The sequence below is a fragment of the Aplysia californica genome, unplaced genomic scaffold, assembly GCF_000002075.1.
Source record: "Aplysia californica isolate F4 #8 unplaced genomic scaffold, AplCal3.0 scaffold00010, whole genome shotgun sequence".
Taxonomy (NCBI): Eukaryota; Metazoa; Mollusca; class Gastropoda; order Aplysiida; family Aplysiidae; genus Aplysia; species Aplysia californica.
In genome coordinates, this window is record NW_004797280.1 from 1542004 (window position 1) to 1554146 (window position 12143).

The following is a 12143-nucleotide window of genomic DNA, read 5'->3' on the forward strand; positions in this document are numbered from 1 at the left end:
CACCGAATAAAAAAGAATAATGATAAAGAATCAGCAGCAAAAACAAGCAAGCAAACAAACAAACAAACAAACAAACAAACAAACAAACAAACAAACAAACAAGGAAAACTACAATAAAACAATCCACATCAAGCTATCTCCTGACATTTATGCGAATTCAATACAAAACAAAATAAATGAATAAATAAATAAATAAAACAAAAGCAAAGAGTTACATATAAAAAATAGAATTTGAGCAAATTTTAAACTTGTAATTTTATCTTATTGAATTTAATACATTATCGAAAAACTTGCCACTTAACAAACAAACTAAACCATTAAAAATTGATACTAATAAAATATAAAATTAAAAACAACAAACAAACAAACAAACAAACAAATAAACAAGCAAGCAAACAAAAACAAACAAACAAACGAACAACTTTCCATTTTCAAAAACTCGAAGCACACAAAAGCATTAATAACGCCACAGGCATTGACTGCCAAACTCTGATTTGATCAAAGTCCGAAGTATTGATGAAAATTAAGTATACAATAATTGACAAAGAGTAAGAATAGATTAGATAAATCCGGTGTTGAAAAACAAACAAACCAAAAAAAACAAACAGTTTCGAAGTACAAGTCCTGAACGCAAAATGTATCTCCACAATAAACAAGCTTCAGAAGAACAAACTGCGGAAAAATTCCTCCTCAATTCTCTAAAATGAGCTAGTTTACTCACAAGATTCATGTCCGATCCGCTAACGGACTGATCCATCGCGATTCTAATCCGACCAACTACTGTGCGTCTTTTTACACAATAGAGGCGGTGCTTACGGCGGACCGATGCTCCAGCCGATTTCGTTGCACTCTTTATCAAATAATGTTATCCCGCCGCGAGGGCCCATGATTCGAGGAGAAATTAATTTATGCGCTGTGTGACGTATCTCGCGACTGGAGAAGTTTTCTTTCCAATCCGCGCAGGGCGCTTGACCTATTTTTCGCTGGATTGTTTTGGGAGGCAATATAAAGAATAAAAAACAGCTTGTTGAGATCATATTGAAATTGAATCGATAGTCAAACTGGTACAAAATATTTTTTGATAAAAGAATTGATCAAATAAGCCGATTAACAAATATAAAAACAAAATAAATCAAATAAATCAGCTTTATTGTATACGAAACAGTGGCTTAAACATGCAGACTTGTCTGCAAAGACCAGAAACCGGAAGCGAAGGGGAAACTATTCTTCCTAACTCAGGTTTACAAAATGGCGACCTCCTTCAAGAAAACGAGTATCCAGCAAGCACGAATATCGAAAGAAAAAACAACCCCAGATGGACTGTACTGGAAAAATTTGCAGGTAAGACCAGTGACTCACGTGGACATAGGTCGAATGGAAGATTTATTTTAAGATAATATCGATTTTTAATGAAGCAGTCAAGAAATTGAGTGGTTGTGTTTACACTTGCAAGTCGGAAACGTGACTGGCATGGTCCGGTGATTTTGTAGTTTCGTTTGTTTAAGTCAAGGCCCTGACCTAATAAAAATATGGAGGGTGGGGTTCAGGGGGGGGGGGGGCATGAATTTTACCATAATTTGATGTTTTGCAGTTAAGTTACCTCCGTCCCTGATCTTTGTGTTTCCTATTGGTCATCAAGTATCAAGACTTCTCTGGATTTCTTCTCTGGCTTTGGATGTAAACAAAGACCACCTCAATTCTCACCCGGGATGAGAATAGTGCAGGCGAGTCTTTTGGTGCTTTTTCGGTAGTTCCCACCCCCCTTATTTGAGCCTGACCTACATCTAGATCTAGATCTATACGTTTGATTCACGGTGAGCTAAGATATCAAACCTAACAACTGCAAAACATTAAATTATGGTAAAATTCAGGGGGGCATGCCCCCCTGAAACCCCCCTTCCTATTTTTATTAGGTCAGGGGGACAAGCCCCCCTGAAACCCCCCTACTCTTGTGGCCCAAACCCGTGAATAAAATTGCGGGGTGGGAACTACCGAAAAAGCGCCAGTCTTTTGGCTATTCTCACCCGGTGCGCGTTCACCGTTATAGCCTAGATCTAGGCCAACAAATTTTGCGTTCACCCTAAACCACAGAATTCTACACTGTGATAACAGAAAAATTGTAGAATTCTGTGCCGTGAACAAACGTTCCATTACAACTGTAGCCTACTAAAACCGTAGGCCTACAATTTTGTCTGTGGGCAGTGGAGAGAGAGAGGAAGAGAGAGAGAGAGAGAAGTAGGCTAGCGCGAGAACTTCCGGTCAAAACAAAATGGCGACCCGCGTAGTTCGGCTCGATTCGAAAAGTTAAATAGCCGTAGCATCTTTGTAGACAACCAAATTAATTTACTTTTGTGTTTTAACATCATTTTTAAACTTTGTTTTGGTCAATTTGATCGTCCACACCGATAGACAGTATTCAGAAAGAGACACAGAGAGAGAGAGAGGGGGGAGGAGTAGATCTTGCGAGAACTTCCGGGCAAAAGAAAATGGGCGACCCGCGTAGTTCGGCTCGATTCGAACAGTGAAATAGCCATAGCATCTTTGAAGACGATCAAATTAGCTTACTTTTGTGCTATAACGTAATTTTTTCTTGGCTTTTATCAATTTGATCATCCACACCGATAGACAAAATGAGGAAAAGCAGGTCTTGTTTCGCACCGGGTGAGAATAGCCTACGCTGGCAAGTCTCACCCGGGGTGAGAGGTAGATCGTTTTTCTATTCTCAACCCGGATGAGAATAGCCACTTCCGTAAACAAATGGATCGTGGACTTTAACGAACGGGACCACAAGATCACCAGAATTCGGATACTAAAATCTAGATTCTAGATATCTAGATCTAGAATAGTCTAGATCTATAGTAGAGATTTAGATACATGCGGCTAAACGTAGAATGACACATGTGCCTGATTGGCGGCTAATTTTAGTAAGGTAGTGTCAATTCAATTGTCACCGAATGACGCTGTGACAGTTGACACCGACGTCAATTGCCCCAGAGTAAATTGGAACTCTTTTGCGTTGCTGAGTAGATCTAGCCTATGATCCCCCTATACATGTGTGCTTAGTGTTCTGCGCTCGTGAACTTCCGCTTACACACACGCCTCTCTGTCCCTCTGTGTGTGTGTGTGTGTGTGTCTCTCTCTCTCTCCCTAACCCCTGTCCCCCGGATTTATGTTCCATATATATTATAATTTCTGTTTGAGTTTGTGTGCTTTTGTGGCCTACTTCTAGAATTGCCTGTGTTGGTGCTACAACGAAGCGTAGGTTAGCCTAGGTGTACGTCTCATTCGAAACACGCCAAGTTTGAAGTTGGTAGCTCTAGATGCTCATCCAATGAAATTAGAGATGGTATGGATCTCTCAGAGTCAAAAAGACTAATAAAATCTGCCTTAAGGAAAAGACGGAAAAGGTCCCACTCTAAACACAACAGATGTGACCCCTACTACATGATACTAAATAGAGCAGACCAGGTCACAATCTTTAGACTCCGTTGTGGCCATAACAGACTCAAACACCATAATGCACACCAAATTAAAAGTGGGAGAGTCAACGATCTGTGAATGTGGACACGACCAAGAGGATGCCAACCATATCCTTCAGCACTGCCCACGCTACACCACCTTTCGTACACAGACGTGGCAGAGTGACGTGACTCCCCTTGAGAGAAAGCTCTATGGCAGTCTCTCAGATTTGAAGCGAACTGCACAGTTTGTGCGCAACATTGGACTGACTGTCTAGCTGCTTTCATCAAGAACGAGGAAGAAGAGAACAAATTGACCCACTTAGATGAGATGAGCTCAAAAGGAGAGCCAGGAAACAAGACTTCCATTTTACTGTACACAAAATCTTTCGTGAACTTGAATTTATGCAATATGATTACCTGATAAAAATAAGTTCATAGATAGTTTTGAATACCTTTGTGTAGGTAAAAAGAAGAATTTGAGTACAAGACGTTCGAACCCAGGAATGTGTGTAACTACTCGTTATGACTTTTATCAACTAGATCTAATGAGAGGGGGTTAGATTGTCATGTGTTCATAACACATTATGAATAGAAAGCTAAGACAAAGCGTTGTTTTCAGACTTGATACCACATCACTTGGTGGCAATTGACACCAGCGTCTTTTGCCACCGCGTCTCTCGGTGGCAATTGATGCTACCCTTTAGTAATGCGATGTCATCACATCCTAGGATACCCACAGACTATAATTTTTAGAAGGCCTTGGAGATACCAAAGATTGTGTAGTAGAGAATCTTTGGAGATACCAAAGATTGTGTAGTAGAGAATCTTTGGAGATACCGCGTGGAACAACATGTTTGGTCAGTGGCTTGACGTATTTTCCGTATCGATATGTTTCGCACTGTAAAATTTCACACTTGTTGCTAACTGCAGCCTGTCAGCCTTGCTCTACTGATTGGTTACAAGGCTTCCGGTATGTTAATATAGCATTTCAGAATTCCGGTAGTGATGCTTGAAATTGAAACACAGTAAACGCAAAGACAATAAAGCGCGCGGAAAGACGCCGGAAGACCCCCCGCCCTCCCCCCCCCCCTTCGGGCGCGATAAACAATGCACAAAAGAGATCATATAAGCAGCAGCATCATCCGAGCACCGCATCATATCACCTTAGGCCTACCGGTATTTCTGGAAAAACAGAATCTAGCCCCAAGGCGCCGTGCCATCAAAGATTCGACACGATCTTTGGTGACAGGCGGTTGGCTATATAAACTATATTAAGATGTAGTCCCGTTATCGGAGGGGTATCCGGGTCTGACGTCACACAATATGGCCGCCATACCTAAAAATAGTTTGCGTCGTTCTATGTTTCATTTAGTCACATGTTTGGATACCTGTCTATTTCTGCTATTTTGAAAATTCTATGTAATTTGGGATGATGTTTATTGTTAGTTATTTATATAATAGATTAGCTTCAAGTCTTTAAGATGATTAGGTAAATTTTTACTTCGCTCCCGCTCACAGATGACATAATCTAGATCTATACTGTTTTTAATGGGGATCAGAGTCAAGCCATATTTTTTGCTGCAAGATTGAGTCAGCATGGCTGACTAAAACCTGTCGCAAATGTAGACTGTAGGTCTATTATTTTCCTGAAAACTTCCTCCCTAATTGTAAAATCTCAATATATTGAAAAAAACAGACGAGTGCGCGCCCCCCTCCTCCTGTACCCTCCAGATATTTTTTTCCGAAGTTGCTATGCATACAGCTCCCGTAGTCATAGCATCGAGGCTATGTGTATGGCCCTCCACTTCACATGATAATCTAGGCTTTGTTGGCGGCACATAAACTATTAAACCGGAAACTACAAGTGGACAGACTTAGCCCTGGAAGCACGCAGGCCCTATAAAGGGCGTGAGCCGGGCTACCCGGGAAACGCACAGGCCCTATATATATATATATATATATACACATATGGCTGACCTACTTCGACCGGGAAGCGCGGAGGCCCAATATAAAGGGCATAGACGCTGATCCTTTTCAAAGGAAATTTTCAGTATTCCTATATATATGGAAAATGGCGTACTTAAATTACAGGTCAAAGTTATAAATAGTGACCAATGACTTCGCAAGCTATCTTCTCCTTGTAGACGGTCTCTTGGCCGAGATATCGATCGATAAAGTGACGCAGTCCAGCTATCAAGGCTGTGAGCATATTTAATTAGATCTAAATCTATACTTTAGAAGGCCATGCGGCTGCCTTTTTTTAACCTTCAGGAGGCCATATGCTGCTGATCGCTGAAACATCCCGAATTGGACTGGTCCGAAGTCAAAGCATAGAAATATATTCCAAAATTACAAGTATACACAATATGCTTACCATAGCAGCTCAACGAACTACAGTTGAAATAAAATCATCAACTATTTAAAAGGTTAATAGGAATTTGTGATGAATATAATGTCAGTATTTGTGTTAAACGTATAAAAATGAACAACAATAAAAGTGCTAGCCTATCCTATATGGGTCAAAATTTGAGTTGCCGTACAGAAACTAGCCCAAAGTGTGACATTTTTTTAACCTACTATTTTCCAACCCATCGCTTCTTTTATACACTGATATCTGAACGCTGGGACGCATCTCACTGTCCTGTCAGAGGGGGTTTCAAAGAATCATTGAGTACTTTATTTTTTTTGCTTTTACTTTGTGATCAATTTTCAAACATCGTTCAACCTCCCGGGGCGGTGCTACTAACTGAAATGTCTTTAGGCCATTCCCAAAGGGGGGGGGGGGGGGACATTAACATGTTCTTATGTACAGTAGAATTGAAAATGGACTGATTCATCAATGTCATGCTCATAACTGTGCCTGAACTGCAACAAGGAACTGCTGCTTTTTCTTTTGTAATCCTTACTATCGTCATTGTCCTCTACTTCTTTTGTATATTTGTCACACTCTTGTGACCCTCTATTTCCAGGGTGCCTTGATAGTCGAAGCAGACTTTGTGCTGTTGAAACTAGACACTAGAGAGAGGGCAGAGTAAGCCTGATTTCCTGTTAAGATTTTTTTGTTGACATCCACCCTTTGACACTCATATGACTTTTGTGCAGTTGCAAGTGTAGTAAAAACTCTACTAAAACTAAAAAACATTGTTCTTTTAGAATGTTTTTCTTTTTCTTTCGTAGCATGCATTCAACTCAGAAGAACCTCAGGGAGTTTGCAAAATAAAATTTAAAAAGTTAAGAACAAATATAAGTATAATAAATCCTTATAAATGTAAAAAATTAGCTTTTCTTTGGTGTTTTTGATGTGTATCATACTTGTTAAACAGTGATCATGTTAACAACAAAATGAGTACTTAACCCTTTGACTGCTGACTTGAAATTATCGCTCTCATCTTTGTCCATTGATTAGGCTCTCAGACTCGCAACCGTGGGGTCGTGAGTTTGAATCCCGTCAGGTACCCGACGTAGTGTCCTTGGGAATGGCACCTTATATGAATTTTCCTCACTTCACCCAGATGGGAATGGGTACCTAGCTATAGACAGTGAAAGATCTTGTCAATTTGTTATTGTTTGAGCGCTTAATCAGCTGCTTGATATGTATGCTTCCTTGGAAGCTGAGAATGTTTCTGTGTGTTCTATAGTCTGCTGGGATCATGATATAGTTCGCATACAGCTTGCTGTATAAAAATGTTCTTTGTTTTTCAAAACTTTTCCGAGGAAACATGGTTTCTTAGGTAAACAGTTGCCCATGATGGCCCCGACCACCTTTAGAGTGCTCAAATATAAGGAGATGAGTACCAGTCTTTTCGTTACGCAGTCATTTCGTCACACCAGTGCAGTCAAGACGTCACATGCACTGTCATCTCATCACAACTCAAATCTACAAAGTTGAATGGAGATGGTCATTTCGTCACATACTTGCAAACATCAAACGCGCATTGTCATGGCAATCGCAAATCACGATTTTGGGGGGAGGGTTGGGTGGAGTCTACACCATTCTTGACTGGGTGAGTTTTATTGAATTGTTTTATTTTCCTCAGCATAGTCATTGCATGAGCACATGCATGTTTGATGTGCATGGTTGGGGGGGGGGGGAGACGGGCAGTTTTAGGCTTAAATTACTTAAAAACAAGAGGACACAGTCCAACAATTACGTGCTTGAATTGGTGATTTAGAATAAAGACTGCTAGCGCTGATCCTTCCAAATTCCTCTAGCATAACAATTTTGGAGAGACAAGGGAAGTCATTTCGTAACACATAATTGTGGTGTGACGAGATGTCCGTGTAATGAAATGACTGGTTTCCAAGGAGATAAGGAGCTAAGACATCTGAACCCACTGACAGGTCTGATAAACGTTCTTGTGTAGCTCTAAGCTAAGCTCATGTTTATATAGCTCAGGGCACAATATAAAGAACATATTTCTTCAGATAATGCTTGTGGAATGTGAACACATGGAAAAACAAATAAATCTGAAGCCTCAATCCAAAAATGCTAATAAAAAATGCAACGCTGCTGATGTCAAGGAAGGGCTGGTTGCCAGTCTGTTCTCATTGATTCGTATCATGCTTTCACAAACTGTTTTGAAATAACTTTTCATGAATAATACTGATGTCAGTTCTTTTGCGTTGATGATAATATGATTTCTTACTTCAATTGTTGCCCTTTTTGTCCCAGTTTGATATTTAGAATGTGCAACTATATTTCAGGAATCTCACCATAGTGAACCAAATCTGAATTTATAAACGGTATAACTGATTTCAAGTCACTTTTAATGGGATGTGCTAATGGTTTCGCCTCTGCAGGTGGGGGACCCCATAGTTTTACTATGGGGGAGTAAAGAATACCCCTGCCGTGATACTGCATGTCGTAAGAGGCGGCTAAAAGTGCATCGGTCTGGTCGCCCGAAAAGTGCCAGTTTGCGGAGAGCCAACTACCCGACCCAGTAAGAGACGGAAAATTATAGAAACAAGAACAAACACGCCTTATTATTTTTCCATCTTGGGAGACGGAGGAGCTTCTGTGACATCAAGCGACTGGCCCAGGATAGGGAAAGATGGAAAGTGTTTGTCCGTGGCCTATATCCTGATCCAGGGGGAAAAAGGCAATGATGATGATGACTAATGGACAATGGTTTACTGCCCTTTTCAGTGGTGCAGGGCTATTTTAGAGATTAGGTATCCGAATTTAATGTTTGTCTCTGATAGGACAGGGTCATGTTTGCAAAAATTCTTGAAAACTCCCCAAACAACTTAAGTTTAGAAACACTCCATAGTGAATTTTAATCACTGACATCCACGCCATAGCTCAGCATGACACAAACTAAGCTAACGATCTTTTTATTAAAAACTAAGAATACATTTGAAAATTATCTGATGAGAAGCTTTTAACCCTATCCGTACGTCGTGTTTTACTATCGTATCCATACGACTTGGGGAACTCTGTGCCACCACTTTCCAGAGAGGAAATTCACTTGTTGATCCGATCCGTATGCCCTGCATAGCAGTCAGTCAAAATGATTTTTGAGAAATACTGAAAGTTTCAAAGAGATCTTCGCACTAGAAGTATTCTAAAATGGAAGAATACACAAGCCCTGGGGTACAAAAATAGGGGTAATTATGCATTACGTTTATTTACGTCCATTGCTAGCTGCTTGGTGCTATAATTCCATTTTTTCCATCTCTGAATGTTGTCAAGTTTGCATTTGATGTCTGTTGGTACATAATATAAGGAAAAGAGTAGACAGTACCTTTGCTAAAGATATATTATGGTGCTACTTACCATAGCTTGACTTCAGACTTCTCTACTACTGCGAGTTGAGTACATTAACCTTTGACAAGGATAATTATAAGTGTACCGGGCAGTGCTGTGTCAGAACTTTATTGTATCTTTTGTTAATATTATGATTTATATCTCCATATGGGATAACAGAATGTATAGTGAAATTATAATTCATTTGTGCTTTATATTATATTGTAGACTTTGTGTCTTGGTTCAGGTCTATTTGGGGTGTCATGGAGCAGATCATACAATGCTCGGTTAACGTAAGCTTATGAAAAATATATTTAATTTTTTTCCCTGTAATGGTTTGTTATAATAATCATACCCGTTTTACTTTATTTTGTTTTTCAGACTCCTGTGATCATTAAAGAATATGGTGCCATTACAGACGTCAACTTTTGCCCAACCAGCCCATACAACTTTGCAGTTACAAACTCCATGCGGGTAACTAGCAGTTTCTTTAACTGTCTCCAACATCTGTTCTTGTTTTTTAGGGGAGACTGATATTTCAATTATAAAAACATTTTCCAAAAATATTAAGAACTCTATTACAAATCTTTGATTTGGTTAATCTTGAATCTTGGTTGTTTAGATAGTATGCATTTTAGCTTTTTTATATTTCCTATTACTGATGAACTTTAACGCTTTGCTGCCTCATCTCGCCGATTGGCGATGTTTACCACCCTGTTTCTTTTGGATTTCCCCCAAAATATGATGGCAAAGTGTTAAGGATTGTCTTCTCAGGGAGTCAGGGGTGATAAACCTGATTCATTTGCGGGTATAATGTAAGAAGCCATGAATCTATACATGTTTTGTTTATATGCATTAGTTGTAGTCTTTAACTGAGGCCTCAGAAAAATGGCAGATCAATAACTTCCTAAAGGTGTTTTTCACAGAAATTTGCTATGTCTATATTGTCACATCAAACTTTATGTGTGTTATCAATAGGTGTTGTCATGCAATTGCTTCTTATGTTTTGTACCAGTTTCCTCTTTCCGTATCGGTTCAAAATATAACTGTGTCCTGGGTTTCTGCAAACTACTACTAAGTATCAGCACTTAGGTTCTAATCAGTGGATTTTGGATTCTCATAAATAAAAGTTGAGTGAAAGTCAGTGGCACCTTCTATTAGATTCAATAAAGCAGTTTTTCCCTCATCATATAATGACAAATTGAATAATTTATCTGTCTCAATTGAAATATTTATGCTGAGATTTCAGAAGTTGAATGTAGTTGTGGGATGTGGCGTCATGGGACCGGTTTTACAGGCGACCTGTGACTTAGTTTGCGGAAAACTATTTACAGCTTGTAGTAGATATCAAGGATCAGAAACAATAAATCAAATTTGATTTCTGTCTCAACAAGGACATTTTCTTGAGATCTCCTACCATCTCCCCTCAAATTTAAAACTGTGATGCCTTTGTAGATGACAATAGTTTAATCATAACTGGATCTCGCTTCCTTTTTCACTTACTACCAAAGTTATGCAATTTTAACTGCCTTTTTTTATTGAAGAAGAAAATGATATCAAGTGGCCTACTCCCCTTCCACTTTTCAAAATCTCCTCTACCTTTACGTGTTCAACAGTTCATCACATCATTCCTCATCAGCATCCCCATGGTCTATGCCCAATCTTCTTTTTAAAAGCAGCCTTGGCTGATTCTACAAGAAAAAGAAAACTTTTTATTTTAGGCCATCGAGTTTTCTTTAAAACTGAGTGCCAGTTCTGGGGTATGCTTTTTTAAAATTAAGCATGTCTGGCTTCTTATGCAAAAAGGTGTAGTCGCATTTTTCCGAATTGTTCATTTTTAATGAGGAATAACTACTCAATAAATGCTATCGTAAGAGGGTTATTTTCAAAGATAACTGTTTGTCCTTCAAGATGTTAAGATGACTGTATAAACAACGTACCACTTTGCAATCGATCTCATTACTTTTCGTTTTTTGTCTTTTCATCGAATATACAAGTTCACTTTCAAGGGTCTGGGTCCTTCATAAAACAGTGTTTTGTCTGGAAAACAGGGATTGTGTATGTGTGTGTGTGTGTTAAAGAGAAATACACACATGCGTGCACGCACGCACACACGCACGCACAAACAGGAATGAAAGAAAGAGAGAGAGAGAGTCAATGTGATTTTCTGTTTTATTGTTTGATATAGTTTGTCCCTGTTTTATACCAGGTCTTATATTATGTCTAAAACCTATTCAAGTTTGATAGGTTCTGTTACGATGAAGGTAGACAATTTTAAAGAATAAAAAATAATGGCACTTGAAAATCTAAACTTGTAATGATAAGAGTGGTGGCTTCCATTAGCAAAATATTTTTATGTGATACTATTATTTTTTTTTCTTCTCTTTAGCTTTTTTTTTTTTTGCCCAGCATGTTTCGTTCAGGGCCGTTTTGGTTTTCTTTGTGAGAGTGCGGTATTTGGAAGTTCAGTAACAAGACACGGCTTCCGTTATTATTACAAGCGTTTTGCATGCCAGCGGTCGCCCTCTCGACAGGTACTTTAACATATCCCTGGCTCCGATTAGATCGGAAAGAACTAAGTAAGCGCCCCCGTCCCCTGCCCCTCATCCTTCCTCCTCCCTCCTTTTACCTCCACCCCTCCTTTCCCCTGGCTTGTCGTTTTCTCCCCGACCCGCTCCCTGTTTGTTGCCGGTACCCTTCCGCCTGTGTAGAGCCAGGTAGACACTCTGAGGGCGTCAGCTTTCTTCTCCAGGTCTCGATAGCAACAAAACAATCAATATTCCCCCGGTTCTCCACCCCCACCCCCTCTCCTTTGCCAGTGATATTTCTTTTTTCTCCCAGCTATCTCCGCTCCTCCCTCCTCCGGCCCCCTTCCACCTCTATACCTTTCCTCTCTTCCCTCTCCTCTTTTCCCCCTCCTCTTTTCCCCCTCCTCT

General features: G+C 39.7%; 2 protein-coding genes across 2 annotated transcripts in view; one reads left to right on the forward strand and one right to left on the reverse strand.

Annotated features, from left to right (window-relative positions):
* Positions 1-796, reverse strand: part of LOC101859612 (AT-rich interactive domain-containing protein 1A) — a gene marked incomplete in the record, with an annotated part of 116122 nt that extends 115326 nt beyond the window's left edge. The window contains 1 exon segment of the mRNA XM_035970046.1: positions 722-796. Coding sequence (XP_035825939.1) covers positions 722-757 — 36 coding nt within the window.
* Positions 797-1217: 421 nt separating this feature from the next.
* Positions 1218-12143, forward strand: part of LOC101860064 (U3 small nucleolar RNA-associated protein 15 homolog) — a gene marked incomplete in the record, with an annotated part of 89638 nt that continues 78712 nt past the window's right edge. The window contains 2 exon segments of the mRNA XM_013083124.2: positions 1218-1341; positions 9589-9681. Coding sequence (XP_012938578.1) covers positions 1249-1341; positions 9589-9681 — 186 coding nt within the window.